At 50.1% G+C, this 26929-nt stretch overlaps 1 protein-coding gene across 4 annotated transcripts; it reads left to right on the top strand.

The window, feature by feature from the left end:
• CABP1 (calcium binding protein 1) lies at positions 1–26929 on the top strand. 4 transcript variants are annotated; one of them, XM_086761380.1, is made up of 8 exons: positions 666–805; positions 12997–13245; positions 17907–18083; positions 21705–21735; positions 22422–22565; positions 23856–23965; positions 24376–24523; positions 26309–26929. In XM_086761380.1, exons 2-8 carry the CDS (start codon positions 13201–13203, stop codon positions 26332–26334), a joined length of 681 nt encoding a protein of 226 aa, XP_086617506.1. In that variant the 5' UTR covers positions 666–805; positions 12997–13200; the 3' UTR covers positions 26335–26929. The 4 variants fall into 4 exon arrangements, with proteins under 4 accessions (XP_086617504.1, XP_086617505.1, XP_086617506.1 ...); XM_086761378.1 differs by lacking the exon at positions 12997–13245 and having other exon boundaries at positions 1–805; XM_086761381.1 differs by lacking the exon at positions 17907–18083.

Raw genomic sequence — 26929 nt, 5'->3', positions numbered from 1 at the left:
GGGGGGCAGCCCCGGCGGGGGGACGGTGCCCGCCAGCCCCCGCCGGAGCGCCCCGTCTGCGGCCTTTGTCTGCGCTGTCACATGGGCCGCGGTGCGGGATTTAAGCGGGTCTCCGCAGGACATGCCGTGAGCGGCGCGCCGCAGCCCTGCCCGCAGCGGCAGCGCTCCGCCCGGCCGGGGATGCGGCTGTAGCGGCCCCGCGATGAGCGGCTCCTCCATGGCGAAGAGCGAGTCCCGCACTTCGCTGCTGAAGGCGGCGGGGAGCCGGAGGGCGGCGGGCGCCCGGCCCCAGCCCCAGCCCCGCGGCGGCCGGGACGGCGAAGGACGAGGCGGGCAGGCGGGGAAGGAGCGCAGCCAGGAGCCGCTCCCCGGGGAGCCCAGTGCCCGCAGGCCGCTCTGTCACCCGGGCGTCCGGGAGGACGGGGCGAGGGGCGCGGGGAAGCTGTCACATGGACGGGGGGAGAGCCGGCCGGAGCCGGCGGAAGGGGGTCCGAGGAGAGGCAGCGGCAAGGAACCGGTGCGGACATCCAGGCAGCAGCCGCACCTCCCGCCGCACGCCAGCCACGGTCAGCCCCAGGACCCGCATCAGCTCTCAGACAGGGACGGGGAGGAGGCGGAGGAGGACTTTTTCCTCAGTCACAGGCAGAGGTCCAGCAGAGAGTCCCTGAAGCTCTCGGAAGGCGCTTCACCCCTCTCCAAATCCAGCAGCAAGTACTCCACCAAGTCCAGCGGCAGCGACCGGTCGGTGGAAGCGGACCCCCTCTTCCACCAGCTGCACCCCATGCTCAGCTCGGTCTTTGGCCAGGTAAGGGGCACGGCACCCCTCCCCGCGCCCCCTCTTCCTCCTGCCCGCTCTCGGACCCTCGGCTCCTCGTTCCGGAGCCCCGCGGCTGTAAATGCACTGCTTCCTGGCCGCCCCTGCCCAACTTCTCCCGGCGCTGCGGGGCCGGCACCCGGCCGGGGAGCGGGGAGTGGGCGCGGGTCGGAGCCCCCTGCAGCCCTCGGGCGCTGTGCGGGGCGTGCTGCGGGTGGTGCTGGCGGGGGAGAGCGCCGGTGCTTTCCCTGTCGCCGGGGGAAGTTGTGGCTCTGCCTGCTGAGGGTGAGAGTCAGAGAAGCAGATTTTTTAAAATGTATTTACTTATTAGATTCCATCTCTCTGGCTCCCCGCCTTGCTGTGCTCTATTTGTTTACATCTCCTTATGGTACATTTCTGTACAATCAGCATATGAATCATTTCTGATGGCAGAAGCTGTCAGGAGAAGGTAGTGGGGAGGACGACAAAAAAAAAACCAACCAACAAACCAAAGAATCCTGACCCAATTCCGAAGCCTTCCCAGTCACTATGTTAGGATGGAACAGATGCTTTCGGTGTTTGCAAGCTCTTTCGGTACAAAGCTGTCGCTTTTAGCTGCTTCTGGTAGTGAAATTACCCAACAGGGTTACCCTCTAAAAATGAAAAGGCAGAGGGAGACTGGCTCGAAATTTTCTTTTAGAGCCATTTAGGGATGTTACTGGGAGATGTAATCTCCAGGAAGATTAATGTAACTGCAATCTCCCAGAAGCACAATTCTAGGTATAAGCCAGTAGCTTGGGCAGCTAAGTTCCAGTCCTGGAAGTGATCGATTAAACCAGAATTATGATTTTTGGGGTTTGTTGTTGTTTTTTTTTTTTTTTTAAGTGGGTTTGGGAGGCTTTGCAGGGTGCCCATTCAAATTAAGATTATGGAGAGAATGAGAAGAATTTTTGCAATTGAGTGGAAGGAGGTAAGACACGCGTATTTGTTTAATCTGGTGTTAGGAAGTGTTATCTACTTCTGTTCATCTGGACTTCTCCAGAGAAAAATCAACCACATCTGTTCCCCTGAACAGTTCTGCATCCTCACTGACAGTCTGTTATTTATGGGTGTTACGGTTGTGTGTAACTCAGAAAGAGTATTGCTCTCCCTGTGCCAATGGTGTACCAGAAGCCTGGATTAAAATTTTGTGGTAGCTATAAGGAGGGGCGTGGTGAGCGGCTCAGTGCTCAACCAGGTTACAAAAAGCAATATTTCAGCACCGAGCTTTGAAATCCATGGGCTTCAGCTCTGACGTGTGCTATACCTGTAGTTCTGAGGAAAGTGAAGGTTTTAAGCCTATGGAGCTGTATGTCCCCAAAGTGTCAGAAATACAAACAGATCCGTGCCAGTGCTCCCACTCACAGAAACCTCTCTGGTTTTGAACTCAGTCCTTACCTGAACAGCATCTTTATTTTACCTGCTCTGCCGCTTGCATTCCAGTGTCCTAAGACACTTCTGAAAGCCACAAACTTAGCAAAATTTAATTGCGGTGTTGAACAATGCACCTTACAGAAAAGAGACGGATACAATTCTGATTTTCATATTTTCACTGGGTATATTGCACCAGTGCTTATAAACAAACACCAACATCTTTCTTTTAGAGCACGGTATTATTTATTCTGATTTCTCCCTGTATTCATCTCTCACTTGCTTTGTTTGAAGTAACTATGAGAGAACAACCATCTAGCAGAGATTTTAGGACTGGCTTTTAGGAGTGGGCTGTACAAGGGATTTGGGGATACAAGGGCAACTACAGTGTGGGAAACACAAAGAGCTGGTTACAAGAAGAGAGATGTGAAGATTTTTTTTGTAGTGATATCAAAATCTTGGGATGAATAAAGGCCCAAGGATAAGAAGTGTGGAAATTCTGTCATGGAACTGAATGATGGAAATTCTGTTTCTATGAGTGAAGAAACCAAGGCTAAGCATTGTGTGAAAATGTGAGTAATGTTTTGAGACAGGCAAGGACTTAAACCTGCAGGAGCCCAAGCTGCAGCCTGGGCTGAGGCAGGGTCACAGGTACAGAAGTGTCTGGGATTGCAGGACAAGGCTGCAGGTGCTGTCGCACCAGTGTGCTCCACGCTGTAATTAGAAGAGAGGAACGGCTCAGCAGACAATTTATTTAATACAAGAACTTCTCTCCAGCCCACACAGCCCACTGTGAAACAGTTAAAACTAATTTTGCAGTACATAGGAGGAGAGGAGCACAGTGCTGCATATCTGCAGCAGCAGAGAGCACTGTGGTCCGGCGGCACCAGTATATCTTGTCCCAGCTCTACAGATGTGGAACATCACCCTGTTGTTCCACAGTGGTGCAGTGATGTGGCCGCAGATGCAGACACTACAGCGGTACAATCAGATACGCGGACAAGATTGCAGGGATGACTTCATGGAGGATGTCATTGTTGCAGTAACTGCAAAAAGGAGCAGCCCAGGACTACAGGGTTGTGTCTGAGGGAAACAGATTTGTAGCTGTGCAGAAAAAAAAGACGGAGTGAAGGCAGAAGTGCCGTGTTTATATAACCAGCACAGCAATATAGTGCACTGTGGGTGTGTACTCCAGGAGAATGCTAAAATACTGCCAGGATACAGGATGCAGTGATATTTTATTAATTAAGCTCATGCTATATTGGTGCAGTGATGTTCTAATGTAATAAAGCAATAATACTCTTTTAGGGCATTTTACCATTTTGTAATTGAGTGGTACCTGGATTATCAAATGTAGGGTGGTGTAATGATGTATTAGTATCAGCCAGGATGTCATCTTAGTCTAATGACATGTTTGCACACTGGATCGGCGAGGCAGCTGCAGAAAAGCACTCTGCTGTGGAGTTTATACCGGGTTAGCGTGCAGTGCCGCACAGCACTGACAGCGCGGTGGTGTGGTAACGCAATCCTCTGGCAGAGCAGAGATGCGATACTGGTGCCATGCGGTAGGAGTTTGGCAGTGCACGGGTGTGATAATTGTGTAGTGTTGTAGCCTGACAGAAGAGTTTAGCAGTCTAATGATGTAGTAATACAATATTCCAGACGGGAGCTATTCTGTACAGCAGTGATTACTTCTGGCGTGATATTAGCAAAGGGCTGTGCTGTCAGATCAGACAGCACCATCCCGCTGCACCAGAAGGCAGCGAGTGAGATGTTGCCACCGTGCCGCAGTTTTGGAAGCACGGCTGTGAGTTAGCACGAGGGCAACGCCACAGACTGACATGGTGACAGAAGTGCGGTGTGAGTACAAGCTGGTTATACGACGCGTGTGATAGTGGGGCAGCAGTGTTTTAAAGTGTTCCTGCAGCTACGGGAGAGCAGTGCAGTGACTCACGGGTGTAACTGGTGAGGGATGCATGTGTGATAATGCAGCAAAGTGGAAAAGTGGCAAGAAAAGGGAGGGTGGGGAGGGCGTTTCATATAATTTTGGCCTGGTAGCAGGATAGTGTTGGAGTGGCCAAGTTCTAAAGGAGTGTCATGGAGCAAAAAGGAGGATGCTGTACCCCTGCAGAGCAGTGTAGCATGACGGTCGTATAGCGCCTACAGTGTGGCTACAGGACACGGTTCAGCATGGTGTGGTATCGAGCACTGGCAAGTCGGTAACAGCAGAGGAGCAATGATTCCTCTGCACCTGGGATGGCGGTGAGGTGGCAGCCTGGCAGCAGGACAGAGTTTTTTAATGTGACAACAGTAGCAACAGCAGCACAGAGACTGGGACAGCAGTGCGGTGGCAGCAGGGACCACGATGCAAGAGTTTTGTGGCAGCAGGGATGCGGCAGCAACACCTGCGGTGCAGCGGCGGCTTGGCACTGGGCTCCGGCGCAGCGCGGCACGGGTACAGCGGCACAGAAACCTGCCGGTTCTCCTCGCTTCATTCCTCCTGTGCCACAGTGTTGGCCTAGCTGGCACCTTTAAGAAGAGCTTTTTCCAGGCCTTTGCTATGCATTATTAATTTGCAAGCGATCCTGCCATGTGAGACCTGACCGTTTTCAGAGCCGTTTAGCTTTCACACCCTGCCTGACTGTTAAATTTTTCAGTGAAGTGATTCCCCAACAGTTTTCTGTCAATTGCCTCTGGTAGCATGGGGATCAGAGGGGTCAAACAATGCTGTAGGGAATCATTAAGTATTTACAGGCTTCTGCTGTTAGCACTGTGGCCAAAGGGGCTTTTGTATTTCTATTTGTACAGGGAGTTAAAAGCCTCTCCTATCTGCACCCGTCTCCCATTCCTGCTTTAATGTCAGCGTCCACGTTACCAGTAAAATAGGGAAAGAATCTTTCTGCATTTCCTTTATCATTTTCCTTTTCTTGTCCTGCTCCATCTTCCTTTACTCATGGGCTTCAGTTCATCCTAACAGGTCTTACCTGGCCTTGAGGCAAGCGGGATGACAGAAGTGGCCCCGTTTTGGGGCAGGATGAGTCCCCAGGCTGCCCGTGTGGGAAGGAGGCGTCGAGAACATTCTTCTCTAAACCAGCCGGGAGCGGGAAGGGAAAAAGCACCTTGTCCAGCCTTTCACCCTGCGGGTCTCCTTGTCTGCGGGCTGACCTTGTTCTTTCCAATGGCTTCGGCTTCAGCTGGTTGTAACGGGAGTTTTGCCCAAGAGCAGTCGCCACATCAGGACTGTGCTTGGGGCAGGGAGAGCGGTGGCTGGCTCGGTCATGGAAATTGTCAGTTGCCCCCGTGTACGGGTGAGGGGAGGCTGCAGCGCGTGGGGCTGCGCTGGAGTGGTGACGCCAGCGTCGCAGACTTTGGGGCGTTGCGCTGTGGGGTGCAGACGGGAAGGGGGAAGGCCTGGGTTGGCGGGTGCCAGCCCACGGTACTGTACCGCGCTGTGAGGTGAAGCAGCGGTCTGGCAGGGCCGGTGGCACACCGAGCCCGGTCCCCAACCGCTTCGCATTTACAGCATTAAATGGGCACAGGAATTTGGGGTGAACAGACTTCGTCTGGCTCAGAATGACCAACCGCCGTAGTGGTGGATCCCGTTACGCAGTCTTAGCTGGCTGGTACGGGGCGAGGGTGCCCAGGTTAGGAGGGGAAAACCCCCGAAGCAGCACCGCATCCTGCCCCGTCTGTTCCTCCTCGTGTCACGGCCCCTCTGAAGGCGCGTTCCGGCCCGGCAGGGTCCTGGGAGGGCGCGGAGAGGGAAGGGGACGCTGCCGCAGCCGCCGAGACGCCCCGCGCTGCTTCCGCGCCCGGGCGAGTGCTGGGGCGGCCGGGCCCGCCGGGCTCCCCGGCCCCGGCCCCGGCCCCGGCCCCGGCCCCGGCCCCGGCCCCGGCCCCGGCCCCGGCCCCGGCCCCGGCCGGTCCCGCCGCGCTCGGCGGCTCCAGGGCGCCCCCTGCTGCGGACGGCGCCGCGCAGCGCGGGCCGCTCCTGCCCCGGGGCCCAGTTCCCGGCCGGCGGGCTCGGCCCGGCCCGGATCCTGGGCACGCCGCGCCTGCCCGTGCCGCCGGGGCTCGGCCTCTGCCTGGTCCCCGAGCCGCCCGGTGAGTGTCAGAGCCGGGGACAGCCCCGTGGTTCCCGTGATGGAGGCGAGCACCGGGCCGGGCGTCCCGCGGATTGCCGGGCGTGTATGCGCGGGGGTCCGGGTACTCGCGTGGGGCTGCTGCGGCCCCTGTCCATCCATCCCTGCATGCGTTGCCACAGCCCGTGTCTATGCATGCAGCCTGATGCAAAGAGCCGTGTAAACTTTTGTCTGTATGCACACAGCCCGTATGCGTGCAGCCTCTGCTAAATCTTCTCTGTGGCTGTGCAACCACCTCTGTACGTGCATATGCATTCCTGCGCTTAAATGATCGGCGTACGCATACATACCGCCTTCTGACACCTGCCATACCTTCCAAGGTACGTCTCGTGTGTCTTCTGTATGTAACGGACACAGAAAAACATTGTTCCACTTGAGCGTGTCCACTCAGCTCCCCCCTTGCTCAGCTTGGAGAAAAATTTATCACGTTTATTGCTTGTAAAGAGCTTGAGAGATGGGAGCCAGACGGACAGAATCACTGAGGGGCAATGGATAAGCTTCCTGCCTGCAGTGGGTCTGCCAGCAAACATTAATCTTTGTCAGTGATTTACTTTTTAAACAAATCTGTTTTAAAAGGATATGGAAAGACATCAATATAAAACCAAGCTAAAAGAACATTCATTAAATATTCCGTTCATGAAATATACAGCAGCATGATCTAATGCATGGAAATACACAAACCTTCTGGTTAGATTCAGCTTATCTTTTAAGAGAAGAAAATCTTTCAATAATAAATTAATCATCATTTGCATTAGTCCACTGCGAATTCAGTCAACCTGTACCACCTTTTTTTTTTTGTTTCTTGCAATATTGGGTTTGAACAAAGTGTCAGGGAAGAGTTTAGCTTTAGATGTAGTGGCTGAGTGGCGGGTTTGTCAGCTGAATTAGCTGTGGTTCTTTGTGGCATCGCAGCTTCAGTAACTGTTTTTCCCCGATGAGTCCATGAGTGGTATTGATTTCCAATAACAAGCAGCTATATGGTGTGCATCCAGTAAAAGACGCCTAGCTAACTTTGGACTCCCTTTCAATAATCCTCTGACATTCCTGTGACCTTAGAGAGCAACAGCAGTGCCCATGAACTTGAGTAATCCTCCGATTTCAATCAAATGCCCTGCTTAGAAAAAAAAGACAAACAGCTGTCGTAGCTTGTATGGTCGTATTTAGGTCTTTAGTAGCTTTCTGGACCAGCATAAGACCGAGAACTCAATACTCTCTATGAATGAAGTCATTAGCAATATTCTAATATTTTTTCCACCTATTCATCCCCGAGAGCGCTTTGCACCTTGCAGCCATCTTTGGAAAGAATACGCAGCGTTGCTTCATCCCACACAGATGAAATACATTCTCTGCCCTTGGAAGGAAACAGGCAACCGCGTAATGTTGTGAGGCGTCGTGTCAGGACGGTTGAAGGCAAGAAGTAGGAAACTGCCAGCAACCCCCCTGAGTTCTGCTGAAATAACGCGAAAACCGTCTAGGTAGTTTGTGACCAGCTATGTTGAGATATAGCCAGAGATCTTGCTGGGATATGCAGTTTGATCCTTCTAAAGGTGCTGTCAGATCTTCCTCAAAGTAGAATGGAGGCAGACCTCAGTTTTATGGCGGTGTGTCTCGTGTGATGCTGCAGGGCTGGTCTGGGGTGTTTGGTTAGCATTGGTTCTCAGGCCTCTACTCGTCTAATGATCAGCCACGCTTTCTGTAGCGCCTCAGTGAGCCAGCCAAACACTGACATCTTGTCCCTTCTTCTTTGAAAGAGGAGAGGGAGCCAGGGCAGAATTATCTGCTTTTGTGGCAGTCCCAGACAGACAGAGAGTGATTCACAATTCTTACATTCCCGAGCAAAGAGAAAAGACCACGTAGGGTTTGTTTTTAAACAATCTTTGTACTGCGTATACATGGCAAGTTGTCACAGCAGCTTCTGGGCTGTCAAGCTTGTGCTTGTCTTTTTGTAGCCCATTGATGATCTTAAAAGCAGAAAATATCCACAACACATCGTGCTCTGGCCAACACGTCTCCTGCAAAGGGACTTGGAAGTTGAGCTGGTGCAAAATACGCGGACTAGATCTGCATGGAAGGTGTCAGGACATGGCACGTTCCCATCGCTTTTCATCTAACGCGGAATAAAGCCAGCTCATTACAGCCAGAGCTGTTCTAAACAGAAGTTGACGGTCCAGGCTTTGTTACCTTGAGAGGGATGGAAAATATCCTTGATCTTTTTAACAACCTTTCTGTTGTTTGTGATTGAATATGATCCAATTGCTCTAATGGAGGAGAATATTTGCACAGCATGAGTCAGCAACACTTTCTTCCTGGAACAGCTGACAGCAAAGAAAGTTCCCAAACTCTCTGCAGAAATATTCCTACCCCTAGATGAGGATCTGGACCGCATCCACCAATACCTGCTGGTGCCTCCCCTTGAGATGGACCTGTGCTTGTCTGACTGGAATATGGAACCATCCAAGGTTCATTCGAGGTCAGAAGACACAACTCGATGCGCAGCAAAAGCACTCAGGAGACTGACGCAGAAGAAGAGAGGGAAGGCAGTCGCAGCAGTTCAGAGTGCCAGTGCCTGTTCCAGCGGTCAGGAGCTTTGAAATGAAGCCCTTGACAGCACTGGCAATGGGACGATGTTAACAATTCCAAACGCTTAGGCTCATCTGAGGTCATCCAGTAAACAAGACTGGGTGGTTTCTTGTAAAATACAGCTCTATGGCCACCAGCTAAAGGGTCATTGGGAGCAAATTTGAAAGCTGCTAATCAATATGTGCACTCTCCACTTTGTAACAGGTAAAAATAGACCAAAAATTATTGCCCCGTTAGGATAAATTAAATAAGGTGGTGTATTTTAAAATACTAAATCTTGGAAGATGCAATGGGCCCTAAGGTAAAACTATGGATTTCTGTGAAAAGATGCTAGGAATGACTTTTCCCTGCTTTACTACGTACTCCCCTCAGAGATTAACCCCCCTTGCCTACTGCCATCGCCCTGTTGCAGTGTGTTGGGTTGAGAACAACCATCCGATACAACGTTCCAGCAAGTGAAAGACCGTGCACTGAAACAGGCCTGGCATCTGAACAGTCTCCCTGTACAAATCCATACTTCCACTGGAAATTTTTGCCAAGCAAAGCTACGGTCTGATAAGCAATCCCAAGTTTTGGGTTGACTTTTGTTCTTTCTGTTGTGGCTGTTGGATATTTGCTGCCACTGGATAAAGTTTCTGGCAGCTACCAAGTGATTAGCTATGGTGGAATCCAACGTTTTCCTATGGAATGAACATTTCTGCCAAAGGTGCCAGCCCGAAGCACGGCACTGCTGCTTTTTAAAGAATCCAGACATATTAAACCACCTAAATCACTCCCTGTTCAATGCCAAGTCACCCAGCCTCCTCCCTGCTCCGTGCTCAGGTCAGTCGATGTGCCAAATGCGTCTTTCCTGTGAGCTGAGACCTCGTTCTGTGCCAAACCGCATCCACTGGAGTCTCTGCTCTCCACCCTGGACCTCAGGAGAGAGGAAGGGATGCGAGCATATAGGCAAGACTCAGGTTTCACAAAGTTCCTACCAATTTTTAGAAAGTTTACGACAGAGCCACAGACCTTAAAAGAACAGTGTGATTGCCACAAAGAACAGTGTGGGAAAACCAGTATACATGCATGTGCAGCCCTCCCACACGCACACTGACTACCCCAGATATAGGCATACCCACAGATCAGCACCTACACACAAATGTTTTTGACACACTTATTCGCAGCATCCTGTTCTCTTACAGCAGCCTCGGGTGGAGGAAGGGAGAAAATATGTTCCTTCTAACCTAACCTTCCAGTGACCTTTCTGCCAACTCCACTTTCCTGCCCGTCTCTTAAGCTGCCTGTGGTGGTGATGGGAACAAGATCCCAATGTAGAGAGTGAATTTCCTCCTTGGGATCTGTCTGCTAGATTGTGATGTGCTGCCCAATTGCTCTTAAGGGATTCAGGATAAATAAGGAGATAAGACAATTGTTTACAATTGCATCTCTTGGGCCCCTTGCAGCTCTCCCGGATTTCTTGCAGTCGAAGGACTGTGGCTGTGCTGCAAATCTGCTGCAAGCAGGCTCCCATCGCCTCTTCCCTTCCTGGACTGTGAACTCCCTGCCAAGCCTGGCAGCAGGTCTCAACCCTCTCACTCTGCCCTGCACGCTTCGTTCAGCTGCCTGCGACTGCGGGGAAGAGAAGCAGGAGAGAAGGCGAATGTGGCAGCATGCCATGGTGGCTGGCTCCACGTGCTCTGGTACAAGCTAATATTTAGAGGGTGACCATCTCAACTTTTGTCGAGAGCCTTTTAGAGCTCTGTAAGACACGTTCAGTGGCTGTCTTCCAAAGCTGTCCCGTGGCGGTCTGGGGGCTGTGATGGATTCTCCTGGCAGGAGACGCCTGACTCCCCTGCTCCGCTCCTTCTCTCTGGGAGGATGCAGGAGATGGGCATTTCTCAATTGCAGGACGTTCCTGGCCTCCACGCTGCCTGTCAGGGGGAGATTCATGAGCAGCAGGGAGGCGATTCTCTCTCCCCTGTGCTCTGGAATTGGAGTCGTTTGTCTCAGGAAGAAGCCCAGGCGCCTCGCTCGCTGTGTGGCAGCTTCTGCTCAAGGGAGACAAGCACTTCATCAATAAACAAGGAGCCTAGGGAATGGCTCCGGCTGACAGAGGACGTTATTAATGACCGGCACTTTGGCTGAGGGTAGATCAGCCTCCCATTAGCTGCTTTAAGAGGGGAAAGAGCAATAGAGCTAAAGATGGCAGCCTTGAGAGAAGCTGGGAGTTTTGGCATCGTCCTGCAATGTCCCCTGCTGCGAGGCCCAGGGCTGGCGCAGCCCCCAGGGAGTGACTGTATTTCTCCAGTGCCAGGGGTCCTGGGTGGGCTCTGCTATGGAGATCTTCCAGACCAGAGCTTCCCCATCCTGTCTGTCCCTCTCTCAGTCTGCCCTGGGTAGAAGGGGTGTCTTCCAGTGTCTTCTACTGCAGCTTTTTGCTTTGGAGGGCCTGTGGGCCCTTGTGCCGCTCCTTCTCAGGCCACGGAGTGAAGAAGGAGTTGAGAGGATCTGAGAGGAGGCTGTTCCACTGCCTTCACTCTTGGGAAGTGGTTGGTACAAGGAAGAGCAAGAAACACCATCCAGCATTGCTCTGCACTTCTGGCTGCGACTGGAACTGGAGAAGCTGTTGACTCTTCTTGTGTTTGGACTCCTAAACTCATCTCCTCGGGTGGAAGAAGCCTCTAGGCTCTAAAGCAACTGTTGATTCACCTTACAGTCATGTTTAATTTGCCACAGCACCATCAGGGTGGAAGCAGAGAAATCCCTGCTTTGTTGTGACATTGGTAGTTTATCCTTCTCTGTCCTACAGCCCTCAAGCTGCCAGGAGAGTGAGTGCTTGGCTCCTGCACAAAAATGGATGTGATGAAAGTACTCAGCCCATGGGTTAGGTCTTTGAAGAGCCTTTTGTTTGGAACCACACTTACAAAGAAAGTTGTGAAATCTTTCAGCTGAACAATTGAGTGTCCACCCAGCCTGCTGCATAGATAGGGTCAGTGTCATCTTGGTCTTCACAGTTCGTGCAGGAGATATCTCTTCATGCCATGGCTTCTTAGCACTGTGGAGCTGCAGCTGTGGTGGCTTCATAGCTGAGGGTGCATTCACTATCCTGTTCAGATCCTGTTGCCTGGGTGCGCTGGTGAGTTTTTTATGCCATTTAAATCTCTTTTCAGGCTGAATGCTCTTATGCTCAGCCTGAGATCAGAGGAAAATGTACTGGGGACTCCTCCCTTTTCTTTCAGAGATTATTCTGTTACCACGACAGGCCTGAGGTCCAGAGTTCAGTGCTGGCTCTAGGTTTAGGAGGCTCTTACTTATTCCAGGACTTGGGTGCTTGGACGTGGAATGGATGGATCTGACGTTCACATTCTTTGCTTCACATTATCTCGCCTGGGGCTATTCAGATTTAGGATTCGGGTGTGAGCCCATCTTTGGCAGACTTGTGCAGGTGAACTGCCAGTTGATTTCTACTTGCAGAAAGCTGGAAAAACTTGGCTGCACGACTGGCTCAAAGTCTCTCCCTCGTGGTTAAAAATGACTGTCCTGGGGCTGAGAGTGTTGTAGGGTCCCTGGACCGCTGCCTCCAGGCTTGCTTCCACCGTGGCAGGAAAAGAATGAGGGACTTGTAGGTCTGCTGGTATTTCTAAGCTGAAACAGGTCCCACACAGATAAATGGTCCATTTCTGCTCTGAAACGAGCTCTGGACTCTGCTCCAAGCCCCTAAGTGGATTGCCTTCTGGCCAGCCTAGCTCTCTGGTGATTGAAAAGCCGAGAGGGGTTAGAAGGGGGGTGGGTAGGGATGCGATGTTCAGAGGCTGTGCGAACCCAAACTAGCTGGATTCGCTGAACTAATCACTGAAATCACTTCTTGTGGTGCCTCTCTGTTTTAATTCTCCCTGAATCAGCCCTCTCCCGTGAGTGAAACAATCTTGCCTGCAGATTGAGGGGGGTGGGAGGGATTTGAACATTAATCTGATGTAGATTATACATCCGCCTCCCTCTCTCTCCCCTTCTCACTCTCTCTCTCCCTCTCTCCCTCTCTTTCTCTCTGTTTCTCTCCCCTCCCTCTCCTTCCTGCTTCATCTCTTCAAGAAAGTGAACATAAAGTAAAAACACGGAGAGAGAGAGGCAGAGAGAGAAAAAGCTCCCTGAAGAGGGAAGTCCCAGCAGCCAGTAGCTGTTTGGATTTGCCTGGCACTGCCTTTCTTGCTTTGCTCCCAAGGAATACCTTTAATGGGATCAATTGCTTCAGTTCCTTTATAACCAAGTCCACCGGAAAGGCAGATTCAACATATTATGGGCAACTGTGTGAAGTCTCCACTGAGAAACCTCTCAAAAAAGGTATGTTCCCCGAATCAAAGTGCGTTGTGCGTTTCCAGCCCTGCTTTTTGGGATGGGTGACGTCGTGGGCAGATGGGAATGGGAGGTGGGAGAAACACAGAGATGTGTGTGAAGGGTTCAGCTCTCTACGCCAGACGTTTTTGTAAGAGCTGCTGGTGCAAGTGCAGCCGTTAGAGCCTGGGATGCTGAGAGCCATAACGTGTGTAAATAAATGTGTGCATACTTGTGCACGAGTGGGCTTGTGTCCTGTGCCGCGTGTGCGTATGGCTGTCCTCTGGGTACGTGCGAGCTTGTGCTTGTCAACGTGCACAGTGTGCTGGCACACATCTGTGTGGGTATCCTGATGTACGTGCGTCTGCGTGAGTTTGTGTGTGTGCATCTGCTTCGCTTGAGGGACACCTGCATGACTGCAGTCACGTGTGTCGTTTCTGTAGGGACGTATATCCGTGTCCGTGCAAACGGGCGTGTCTGTACGTGTTCCTGTCGTTGCGTGAGAATGAGCCCATCTGAAGCACATGTGTGTCTGTACGTACGCATCCTGAGGTGCGTGAGCAGGCATGCAGTGTTTGTTGTGAGCGTACAGGCGAGGAATTTGTGTGCCACACACGTATCCCTGCTTGTGCGGCGCTGTGTGTATGTGGATACCTGCTCGTGGATGTCCTCACAGAAGTCTGCACGTAGCCATGTGAGTGTTTTTATGTATCTCCCTCCTTGCGTATGCACACATCTAGTTTTGTTGGTATGTGTTTGGGTACAGAAGCATGTTTTTCTCTGTGATCTGTTTGTCCATGCCTCTGTGAGTGGATACGCTGGGCCCTGGCTGCGTGTTCGTGCATCGTGTCGCACATCAGCTCGGCCCATGTGTCAGCGTGCTTGGGCCCAGCTGGACTTCATCTGCAAGCTGCCGTGTGTATCTGTTAGGCTTTAACCCGCAGTCTGCTCTGTGCTGAGGTTTTACAGTGATCCCAGGACTAATTAGATTCAGGAATGGTTCTGCTGTTAGGGACTAGATGGAAACAGGAATGATGTGCCCCAGAAATATTTCTTGTTTGACTGAGGGAGGTCTTGCAGCACCGTGTACCTGTCAGCTGCACGGTTCTCACTTGGCATCGCCGCAAATCTAATAACTCAGCAAAAAGCTATGCAATTCACTCCTCGGAAGTGAAAAAGTTATGCTAAGCATCCGAAGTATTGCAATGAGGAGCTACCTCTGTGGAGACCTTGCCGACAGTGAAATGCCAAGTACCATCAGGATGCTTTGATGATGTTGCCACCCAGGAGAGCTCCTCTGGGAGGGAGCTGTTCGGGAGAGGACCTCCCTAGCAGGGAGTTTCTTCTGGCCAAAGATTTGCCTCTTCTGTGTAGAAACACAGTTTTCTTCTTATCTCGGCTGCTGTAAACAAAGCCAGTAATGGCCCAGTGCTGCTGTGGGGGAGCTGGGATACACGAGGAGGGAATTCATCACCAAGCAGTTAGGCAGTGCTGGGACCAGTCCCTAGGTCAGGCTGACCTTCAGGGAGAGGCAGAAGTAGTTGAGGTTTACCCAAATGTTGCACATACAAAAAACTAACTTGGTTGCTTGTAGGTCACCTCCAACTTGCAATAAAAGGAGTTGGCTGCAGCTGTGCTCAACGTGATCAAAGCGATTGCAATTAAAGTCTGACGTGCGGCCAGGCTGCTTGAATCAAAGTGGATTCAAGAACTTATAAACTCTGTGTCGTCAGTCTTTTAGGTAATTTATGCTTTCATTTCTAAAAGCTGCTTCAAATAATGCACTTTGTGCCTAGTTAGAAAGCCTGGGATGGCAGGACTAAAGAGAGAAAGTTGCAAAGCTGAAATAGAGAATTTCTCAGACGTTACTCCAGCTAGCCATGAATTAAGGCTTTGGGCACTCATCCTGACAGGTCCTGGGGCTGTGCCGTTCTTTTGGTCAGGACACACATGACTATAGCAGTGGCTTTGCAGATCAGTCTTAACATTGCACATCTTCACTTGGCTGTTTTATGATCCTGGTCTTTCTTCTCAGATTTTACACTGGGCAAATTCATTTTGCTGAAATGGTAAAGAGGAGGAACTGTGGACGATGTGTGTGAAAGCTGCTCCTGGGTGACAGACTGATCTCTTGAATACATGATTTCAACTGGAAATTTGGGAGTCACTCCCAGGCACCAGCTGGCTTGGTCTGGGACTGGCTGACACCGGGAATGCCTTGCCTGTTGGGGTGGCGATGCTCAAGCTTTGTCTCCACAGCATCTGTTGTTGGCAGCTTCACTTCCCCACTGTCACAGCGTCCCCTCAGTGACCCCAGGGCCAGCCTGGCTGCCTTTCCCTCTAAGAGGCACTGCAGTTGGGGTGAGGAGGCCCCTCTGGGCTTGCCGCTCTGCAAAGTCCCTCTGACACACAGGCAGGGAAATGAGGTGAAACCTGTTGTGCTTCTGGTGTGCAGAAGGAGAAAGCTTTGGTGTCCAGGTCCCTCATTTTGCCACCCTTCACCATTGCTACAGCCGTCTTGAAATCGGCCCGGTCTCTTCCCTCTCCATGATCTGCTGGTCTGACACAGCCAAGGGCCGGACTCAGCCAGGAAGGGTTGTGGTCCTTTGCCCAGGGAAGGGACAGGGAAAGCCTGAGCTCCCCAGGCCTGTCCTTGCATTTCCCTTGTTGTGCACGCTGCTGTTTCCCCCGTAACAGGTGGCTGACGTTGCTCTGCCCCGTACCCGTATCACAGCTCCCTTCCCGGCTCTGCCGGGACGTAGGAAGAACATGGTAGAGGGAACTTGTGGGGATACTTGCAGGGGAAACCTGGGGGGCTGCTGGCAGAGGAAACATCAAATGCCATAAATCTTGCCTGCCGTGGCAGAGCAGGGCAGGGATCCCCTGTCGGGGTCTTGCGAAGCTGGTTGTCCTGGCACTGCGTCTGATTGTCTGGTCAGGATCCTTGGAGGCTCTTGGCAACTGTTTCATCAAACTGGCAGTCTCTGTCCACACAGGAAAATAGTGGGATGACTGTTCTATGGTACTGCTCTGTAGCTTGGTAATAAACTATTGACTGGAAGGGTCAGCAAACAAGGATTAGGGGCTGTGGGGCCTTCGATCTTTCACGTGGCTTCAGTGGAATTAAACACAGGACCGATATGGGCTATTTTAAGTGATCCATATTATTTGGTATATTAAACTGAAAAATGTGCCAGGAAATAAAGCCGATAATTTTGAAAATACATTGCAGTGATATCACGGAGCTGTGCAGTTGCACACAGATGCCTTGACATTTAGCTGAGCTAGTAATATGCCATTTGTGGATGGATGCTCATCTTTCAGGCTTTTAAGGACAAGTGTCCTATGTGTCAGATTTAATCAGAGACAGATTTCTTCCTCATCCATGACCGCAATGAAAATGCTTTTCTGCCTCATCATTTTCTTTCTCCATGGCTTGCTTTTTGAGTTGTTCTTGTTTTGGTGCTTGATATTCACGTGACATTATACAGGAGCAGGTTGGTGTAAGACTGTGTACAAAAATGCGAACAACAAACCATGTGTGCGGTACAACAGCACTTGGAAAACACAACACAACGGACTCGGACGAGTGTGAATGGGTGGTGTGTGTGTATCTGGTCTTTTAGCCTGAAAAAGCACCTCAGGCTTTGAGGAAAGGGTTAATAGAGACAATGACAATTGACAGAGCTTCTCTGATCACCCCTGGGAATACTGGCTGTAAAAGTAGAATCATTCCTGAAGAGGAATCTGATATATGATTAATGTTTATTCTATAAAACCAAGGGTCCTGTGGGTTGTGCTGGCTTTTTATAGCTGCATGGGAATATCAGGATAAGAGTTTTCTTGCAGAGCCAGGGAAATGCATTTCTATAAAAGGAAAGCAGTGCCTCCTTATAAAATCCAGTGCTGGATTCTGTTCTGGAGCTCTAGCTTAGCAGGACGTGTGCACTTAGGAAAATGTGCAAATGCAAACACACAAAAATGTTGTGCCCGTGCCTGATCTCCACTTTGGGACTGGCAGTGATTAGAAGAGGCCAGAGCAGTGACTGCCTCAGACCCTGAGGATGTAACTAATTAGAAGTGGCGTAGGGAGTGTGAGCCTGCAGTTGGCAGAGCCCCCTGATGCTGTAAACGGCCTTCTAATAATATTATGAAACGTGATGCTGTGCTGCTGAAATGTAACACGGAGCCTGACGCCGTGCCTTTGTGCAGGCTCTGCCTGGTCTCCTGGGGATGCCCTGGCCGATGTGGCTCTGCCAGCAGCTCCGCTCTGGGCACGGGCCGGCACACGTACCGTTAGGTTGGGCTGTGCTCATCCTTTGCGGTTCATTCAAGGGATCGTTAACTCTGGGGCTGATAGCGGGAGCGTGGCCCTTTGGGCTGTGTCTGGGTAGTTGTGAGCAGTGCTGAGAGTTTGATGTCATTTAAAAGAGAAATTCTCCTGGTTGGTTGTACTTCTATCAGCTTTTGAAAGGGAACTCCTGAACTTACTGCTTTTGTACAAATCCTGATAGACTGGTGGGGGGGCACGCAGCGTGGACCAGATGAAGGAAATTTAGAAATAATGTCTCTGCGAGGCGGTTCAGTAAAACTTCAGAGGAACGGCTGGACAAGACAGGGAGGTAACATCCTCTGTTGTGTTGTTTGCTTGCTGCTCGTTGGCTGGGAAGATCCGCCATGAGGAGAAGACGTGCTATAAGGCTGTCCAGACGAGCGAAGAGGGGCCATCGGCTTGCGAGTACCAGGGTCCGCTCATGGTGCTGGCCCAGAACTGCGCCGTCATGCACAACCTGCTGGGGCCAGCATGCATCTTCCTGAGGAAGGGCTTCGCAGAAAACAGGCAGCCTGTACGTAAGTTACACCCAGCCGGGCGAGACACACACAAAACCACCTGGATGCGAGCCGGAGATGTGGAGCTGCCCGCGTGCTCCATCTGCGTGGAGCTCTGTAACCCGCAGCCCTAGCTCTCAAGCATCCCGGCTCCAGCTCCAAGCGCAAATAGAATCACAGGCAAATGTCTAACCTGACGGATGTGCAGAGATATCCCCGTGCCCAGACACCAAGAGAGGAGAATTCTAAAAGTGCAGCTATGGAAGATAGAGCCAAGCCTACACTGAAGTAGGCATAATCGTACAGACTCAGGAGAAGGACTTAGGACTTCAGGACTTACATAATCATATGAACTCAGGAGGAGTCTAGTGTTCAAAGCTGTTATTCCAGCAAGACATCCACATCTCATTCCCAGAGGCTCAGATTAGCATTTAAGGCCTAAGTAGCCACTTAAATACAAATTGAGGCATCCGTATGGGAACAAGCCGTCCCACAGAGATGCCCATATTTGATACTGTCCTGTCAGCTCACAGTGAGCACACTAGTCCCAGCAGAAACCTGCCTCCTCACAGATACCCAAACACAATCTCTTGTACACTGTCATACCGACACTGTAGCAATGCCAGCCAAAGAAAGCAGAGAGCATCAGTCTGTCCTCATATTTGCAAGTAGTGCCAGACTGCCCCATGCTGTTACCCATACACACACAGATAAATAGCAAAACCACATCCATCCATTCAGTCACACCTGTTCAAAACTCTGTGTTCGTATGCATCTGGTGTGTGCATTTATATGCAAACAATAAAAATACCTGTTTGTCTGTAAATTCAAATGTGCACACCTGGACATATTAAATATCCAGAAATAAACACCTCAGTGTTGTATATTTACAGGAAGTAAAACATTTTTGCACATAAACATTTGATTCCTACAATAACATGGATTTAAAGACATACACAAACACATTAACACACTTTTTATGCATATGTATGAGTGAAAATGTGCATTTTCAGATATTCACCCAGTGCATTCCATATTCTTCTGGTGAAAAAAAGCTCACCCCGATTACCTGAGCGTCAGAGCTTTCTTGCCTTGGTGAGAAATCTCTGTCTTGCTTGTGCGTTAATATGGTTATCTACAGCTGTAGGAGACACCTAGATCTTAATTTCTGAATCCTTTTCTTCAACCAGCAACCCAAAAAAAGAGTCGTTACTGATCAAATAGCTTTTGTTCTTCCTAACCTTCAGCCAGTAAGTGATCAAATATTCCTTGGGCCAGTTCACTAAAACACAAAATGTGATACTCGCACAAGCACACGTGCACAGAGCCGCCCAACATCAGAGGCAGGTCCAGCTCCCGGGGGAAGGCTCACAGCTGGACCAGTATCTGTGCTGTTTAGACCCTGGAAACTCACAGAACCATGAGAAGTGTGCAAAATAGGATTAGCGATGTCTCTAACTACCCTGATGTAGAATGAGTGCATCTGATAAACAGCTTTACTTTTACTGACTCTAGACCAACAGGATTTATTGTGCACAGAACAGAAATAAATGAGGATAAGATCGTTACGTATAATGGACTCTCTGAGGGTCACCTCTGCTCATATCTGGGATCTAAACTCTCCGAACAGTTTTATTCCTTTTTCCATATGTTCTCCAAAAGCTTTAGGGTGATTCAGCCCATTTCTTCCCAAGCAGTTTTCCTCCTTTATCATTTTAGGGGATCTTCTTTCAAATTTTAAACAGAAAACCTCTTCATGACGTTAGTTATCGCTTGAGTCAGATTTTTGGAGGGACATAAACCCTCCCCCTCCTTTTGCATTCGCAGTCTGTGGCTCTCTGATGGTAGAATCTGCATGTGCAAAGATGCTCAGAGCCTTGCAAACGCAAATGCCCTGGTGTGCCAAATCAGAGCCGGTGCTGGAGCCCCCATTTCTGACATGTGTCAGTCATGTTGGCTGCAGTGTGATCTTCAGTGAGCGAGGAGGAGGATGGTCTTGTGGCAGCTGCTCTGGAGGATGGCCTGGGTCCTGCCCCAGCCGCTCTCACAAGACAGCGGTTACCGCGGGTGAGTCTCAGCACCCTTCGCACCACGGCGGTGGTAATCCAACCTCTCACCTGCTGCCGCTCCCAGCCGGCTGTCGGCACACAGCGGAATCCCCGGGGAGTAATGTTTGTGAACTCTGAGGTGCACAAGGTGTTGGTGCTGATCACGGGTGGTGTTCATCTGCTGTTTTATCTGAGGCAGGAGGGCGAGAATGCCTCCTGCATCCGGTCTAAGCAGTTTGAATTGTTTTAATATTTCATGTTGATGAAAGCAGAACAAATGGGATGACATGTTTGAAAATACCAGGTCTGTGAGGGATGAAACGGCAGAGCCAGCGCGCTCCGGCAGTTCCATCCAGCAGAGAGATGCCTCTGGGAAGGTTATGAGTGGCACGCTGGTCATTTCTCTGGCACAGCCCACTTTTGCACAGACGTAAACCAGTGTGTGTCCTAGTTTGCTAGGCACTCTGAGCAGCTGCCATTAGAGTTTCCAGAGGAGCCTGTGGTTAAATAGCAAAGAATCATCCTTCTCAAACTGCTCAAGGGCACCGTCTGCAGGGACGTGTGGTGAGGCTGGAGGACACCTGGAAGGCAAGGAGAAACTCCCCACGGTTGAGGGGAAAAAGCCGAGAGTGAGACGACCAAAGAGATTGCGTTTCTGTGTTTCCAAATTCTCAGATGTTTTGGATTTGCCTGGGAGCCATGAGAGGAATTAGAAAGGGCATTTAAACCAGAAAGCAGTGCATTTCCATGCTCGTCTCTTCTTCCTGGTGCAGTGTTGGAATTTTCCTATACTCTTTTATATCCTCCCCCTTCTTCCGAGAAATTCAAATTGGATGTTTGAAGTTGCAGTGTTTCCTGAACATGGTGAATCCTTGTCCTGTTTTGTTTGTAGATGACCTTGATGGTGTATATGTTGTGTGTCTGCCTTCATGCCTGGTTTCAAAATACTTGTATATGGAGCTGAGGCTGGGGGAAGGGGGAAGTTCCTACCTTTTTGTGGGGACTGGCTGTAGGAGATGGCACTGGGACGTTGGCTGTAAGGGTGTCTCTGTCCTGCGAGAAGGACAGGGATCAAGCAGCGATCCAAGCAGACGGTGTTATAGACCCGCTGGTTACAGGGACTGCTTCCAGCTGTTTTGATCTGGCTGTGTCAGCGGGAGCTGTGGTAGGAAATACGGTCAGAGCTCTAGAGGAGATCGTAACCGCTGCGGGCCCAGTCCCTGCTGCAGGACTTGGTACTGGGGAATGATGCAGAAGCCTCATGAAAGTGCTCATAGTACCATCAGGTGGGGAGGCCACATGTACTGCTGTGCTGGCCCAGGTCTCTTCTATTTTAGGGGAGCACCTGTCATCCCACTTTCCAGCAAATGAGATGGAGCCGGGCTTCCACAGGGAGGTGTGCAGGCTAACACCCGCCCCACTGGGGAGGAGAGCTGGGAAGCCTTCCTAGGTAGATGGTATTAAACATGTCATCACCTTTTTGTTTCTTCTCTCACTTTCTGGCTTGTCCCAGAACTGTTTGCACCAAAAAGTGCTATTCTGAAGCTATGTTTGTGGCAAGCTTTAATATAGTATGTTCTCTTTTTGCAGGATAGAGAACTGCGTCCAGAAGAAATTGAAGGTAAAATTTGTTGCTCCTTCTGTGTCACCTTTCTCCCTGCCCAGTGAAAAGCTGCTGGCTGGCCTTTCCAGGTTGGCTGTCATGGGGTAAAAATAATTTGGGGCAAATCAAGGGAGACAATTACTGGAATAATTCCCGGCAACCCCAGTAAAAAGAAATAATATATAAAACTGCAAGAGTGCTGACTCTTAGGAATTTGCATCCATTCCAGCTTCGTCAGGGTGGGAGGACAGGTAAAGTAACAGGATTTTAGCTGTCAGGGAACTGCTCTCCACCCCAGCTCCCACAGAAAGTGCCATAGAGCATGATACAACAGTATGGCTCCAGGGAAGCTGTTTTACCTGCTAATGCCTACAATGAGTGCTATATAATATAGTGCAGGAGTGAAAGCTGGGAAAACTTACTGCTTCCAGTTTCTTTAGGGAGTGAAGTTTAGGAATGATCGGTTCATGGCACTGGTAATCTGAGCAAGCTTTCCTGTAAGCAATGGGTCAGCAGTGCTGCTGATAGAAGAGCTTAACATTGCTCCAGTCATTGTCTCTTTGCAGTGAGATCTGCTGGGAAAATACAGATTATCTTAGGGAATCTGGCCTCATAAAGTGCTGCTCATTCTGGGGAGGTTTATTGGAAAAGGTATTTCAAGCTGCCAGTGACAATATTATTCTTTTTTGGATCCGTTCCCACAGAATTAAGAGAAGCCTTTAAGGAGTTTGATAAAGACAAGGATGGGTTTATTAACTGCAGGGACCTGGGGAACTGCATGCGAACCATGGGCTACATGCCTACTGAGATGGAGCTAATAGAGCTCTCCCAGCAGATCAACATGAACCGTGAGTAATACCCACCTAGCTGTACCTCCCTGTTGCTGCTGTGCCCTGCGTCACTGCCTCGGGCTCTCTCAGTCCCCTGCTGTCTCTTTTCCTTTGTTGGTTTTTTTTTCTCCTCTCTTTTTTTTTTTGTTCTCATTTTTGCTCCCTGTCATCTCCTGTTCATTTGTGGTCCCTAGCAGTTGGTGCCTTTGTTTCTTGCTTACCAGACAAAGGGACTGTGTGGATATGCTGTATGGGAACAGTGTGTACAAGGGTTGTTCTTTGTGCTTCTGCTGTCAGGTATAAAACTGCCCTTGCTGTGGGCAGTTAGCCGCCTGTGCACGGGTTGTGGGTGTTGTCATATCGAAGCTGTTGTCAGATGCTGTCGGACTGAAGGAAGAGCCTGGGAAGATGGAGATGCTTTGGTTGGAATGGGTGATGCATGGGCTGTTCGCTCTGTGGAGTGTGTTCATGGATCTGCTGTGTGCCTGGGGACGGGCTGCGAGCGAGCTGTGCTGGCAGTGTCAGACAGGGGCATGTGCTGGAGTCATGGAAAAATGTGTCAAATGCATCCGATTCACTGTAACTGTGTTGTGTCCATTGTCTTTCACCATCGTTTTTTGTTGCCTCTTTTCGGTGGCAGTGCAGGGTATTACCCTCAGCCGGGTGGGAAAAGGATATTTAGTGCATGTTATCTCTGACACGTGATGGTGTAAAAAGGACAAATTACTTGGTCAAGGGAAGGAACACAGTTGTGACATACGCAACCAGTCACACACAAACGAAGCTGATAAACCTGGTACACAAGTGCTTAGGAATTTGAGAGTGTTATTGTCAGCTTTCAGATAGAGGACAAACAAGAAAAAGGGCTAATACCGCAAATAAACAGTTGGACGTACATTAGCCACTGCTAACGGAGCAAGACTCCGCCACTGCTGCAGGGCACTGCCCAGGCCGTGCAGGAACGTCCTGCTGTGCCCTTGCCGTGCCCTTTGGCACAGGCGCAGCAGAGGGTTGCTATAAGCACCAGGGCGATCAAGCCTGTAATACCTCACATGTGATGCCATAGGGATGCGACAGTCCATGGCAGCCTCGGATGGAATAGCTTGGGCTCATTCCACCTAGCGCACAACCCAGAAAATAAAAAGACAGTGTGAAACTACCTCTGCTTTTCCTTCCACTACCCTGCACCTTCTGTGCTTTGCTTCCTGGAGAACCAAGCCCTCTCTGGGGCACACAGAAGTGCAAAGTGAGTGCTGAGCTTGGCTAACACATGGAGTTCTTACACACGATCTTTCGTCTTGTCCCAAGTGGGTGGCCATGTGGATTTTGAAGATTTTGTCGAGCTGATGGGACCAAAGCTGCTAGCAGAAACTGCAGACATGATTGGTGTAAAAGAGCTCCGCGATGCCTTCAGAGAGGTGAGTGCTCCCTACTGTGTGTCCCTCAGAGAGGTGAGCAGCAGGAGACAGGAAAGAGAGAAGACCCACTGGGGAAGAGGATAGGAGGAGGAGAGAACAGCACAGTGGAAGACAGAGAAAGAGCCAAGCCAGGCATGAAAAAAAGGGAGGAGCAGAGAAAGTCACTAAGATAAGGGAGCCCTTGAAGCAAGGAAAAGGAAAGCTGGTGCAGACACAGCGGTTACAAGGGGTTTCTGAGCAGGAAAGACAGACTGAATCCAAAAGGCACCCAAAGGAGGAAAAGAAGGGACACAAAAGGAATGCAGGAAAAATAGGGTGCTCAGGAGCAGGACATTCCGAAATCCAACCCACAGCAAGATCCATTTCCATTAATTGTGTTTCCCCTGCTGGTATTTTTCCTGTACTTGCAGTTTGACACCAATGGTGATGGGGAGATCAGCACCAGCGAGCTGCGAGAAGCCATGAAGAAGCTTCTAGGGCAGCAGGTGGGCCATCGGGATATCGAAGAGATCATCCGGGATGTGGATCTGAATGGAGATGGGCGTGTTGACTTTGAAGGTGAGGAGTGATGAACTCTCCCTGTCCATCTGCTCTGGTATGAGTCAGAATTTCAACTCAGAGGTGGAAGCGGAAGGGAAGATTTGCATGCTCAGGGCCCAGGTATCTGACCTATGGAGAAAAAAGCAAACAAGACATGTTTTTTTTCCTAGTCAGCTGAGGAAAATGGAAAATACTGGCCCACACAGGAAATTCCTTAGCTGAAGTCTTCATTTGTTTATCATCTCTTGCTGCATCTCAGTTTCAATTGGGTCTCTGTCCATAACTCTAGCACGGTAAGAGATATGCCCTTCACAGAGAAGCAGATCCTGGTGCACGTGTGCTACACTAGCCGCCTTCTTATGGGGCATTTTCCTTGCTATTAATCTATGGCAAGAGCTGTGAGGGGGCTGGATTGGTTTGGAGAATGCATTGCACCTTCTGTTTCCTCTGGCTCACCTTCTTATCCGGGTTTATAGAGAATTTGTTTCTGTGCCTTTATGCCAGAAGATGGTGGCGTGCCAGATGAGCTCACTAGGACTACAGATATCTGATCTAGAGGTGTCATGTTAAATCCTAGAGATAATTCATTTCTTTTCCCACTTTTCCTGGCAGAAGGACTTGGAAAAATAAGAGTGGTTAGGCTACTATCCTAGCCATTAGCCATGGCAGGAGCAATATTAACAGAGCGCAGGGTTTCTGGCAAGGGAAGCTAAGCGGATATAAGAGCTGGAAGGTGTGAGACCGTGGCAGGCTGCTTGTTTTCCTAGGGCAAATCCAGACATCCCTTTGCAGTAAGGGTGAAGCGCAGGAACTACGGAATTAAAATAAAATGGACATAATTGTTTTGGCTCAGAGGCATTCCTGGGCCTCCTACATGACAAGGAGTCTCAGTCCTCAGGATTACTGAAGTCTGTGAGGGCTTTGAAAATGCTAAAAAAATAGAAATGGTCCCTAGAAAGTATCTGGTAGCTGCAGTTGTTCTAAGGCACTTGGCTGATTACATGACAGTAGCCCTCCTTGTTTCGCGCAGCTAAATTATGTTAGACAGCTAAAATACATGAAATGCTATCCCAGTATCATTTTCTCTGTGAGCTGCTGCTTTGGTTGTCAAAGGACAGCTCCATCAATGGAAACGGAGAAGTCAAGGGGGTAATTTCCATTGCCCTCCTCTTTGCGGAGTTATTAGTCCCTCAGCAATTCAAGTGCAGAATGAAAACACATTTATATTTGATGGCATTTCCACTCAATTTGAACAATTGTAATTGACTTCACAAGCTGCAGAGTGCTGAGGAAATAGATCCAGGGTATCCTTACAGTTAACCTGTATCTCTGAAACAAGAAGTCCATCAAAGTAAACTTTTCTCTACAAAAATGCTGGTACCTAGCAAAACACTAGTGCTTTCCCACTCTGGTGTCCCTGTGAAGTGGAAAGCTTACTAAGAAATCCTGCTGGGTTCCCAAGGCTGTAAATCAAGGTTCCCTGCAGTTACAGTGAAGAGAGACAACACTTGCAGTAGTGTCTCACAAGGAGTTGCTTGTGCGAACAAGACTGTACGCTAGCTGGGAAGGAGTCTGAGGCAATGAGTTGAGCTGCTAGAGGGATCGTATCGCCTTACCTAATGCAAGGATTAAAGCCCATTTTGTGTGGGCTCTCCAGGGCCAGCCACAGAGTGGCACAGACCTGCTGGCAGTGTGTGGACTCCCAGTTTCACCCTGGCTGCATGCTGTCTCCAGGGAATGAGAGCTGAGTTTGGCATCATGGATGTCTTCTGCTTCAGGGCTGTCTTTTCTTGTTGGTTGCAGAGTTTGTTCGCATGATGTCCCGTTGAAGATAATTCTCAGCTAAAGAAGAATCAGCACCTTAGAGAGGGCAGAAGAGGACCTAGGTGGAGCATCTAGCCCCGATGTTCCCACGTGAAGGTTTATCTGCTGGCTGCAATTGGGACACTGCAAGATGACCTGCTGCTCCTCCCTCATGGTGGTCCCCATGCCCCTCCACCCTTTCACACTGTGAAAGACTTGCAACTTCCTACAACTGGAACCATTCCTCGGAAATGATTGCAGGGAACTGCAGAGCCAGGACTTGCCATGATGCTTTCATGGGCTATTTGCAACTTTAGACTCCTCCTCCCCAGCTTTATTCTCCCACCAGCTGCTGCAAAGCAAGAGCAGGAGAAATCCTCTTGGCTTGGTGGATGAGAGCAAAGCCATTGGGACTGGTGGCAGCCTCAGGGCGTGCTCTGCACTTCTTGGTTTCCCTTGGTGAACCGTGTCTGTGTTTGCTGTCTGTGTGTGTGTCTATCTGTGTGGAGTTATTTATGCTTCCCCGGCACATATTTGCATCTCCTGTGGTTATGTTTACCAAGAGTAAATTCAAATACATGTCTTGCGGGGGGAAAGCGATAAATATGCACGCTGAAATGA

Source organism: Chlamydotis macqueenii, chromosome 17, assembly GCF_036417535.1.
Source record: "Chlamydotis macqueenii isolate bChlMac1 chromosome 17, bChlMac1.mat, whole genome shotgun sequence".
Classification (NCBI taxonomy): domain Eukaryota; kingdom Metazoa; phylum Chordata; class Aves; order Otidiformes; family Otididae; genus Chlamydotis; species Chlamydotis macqueenii.
The sequence above is the reverse complement of the archived record's forward strand: the minus strand, read 5'-3'. Positions and strand labels throughout refer to the sequence as shown.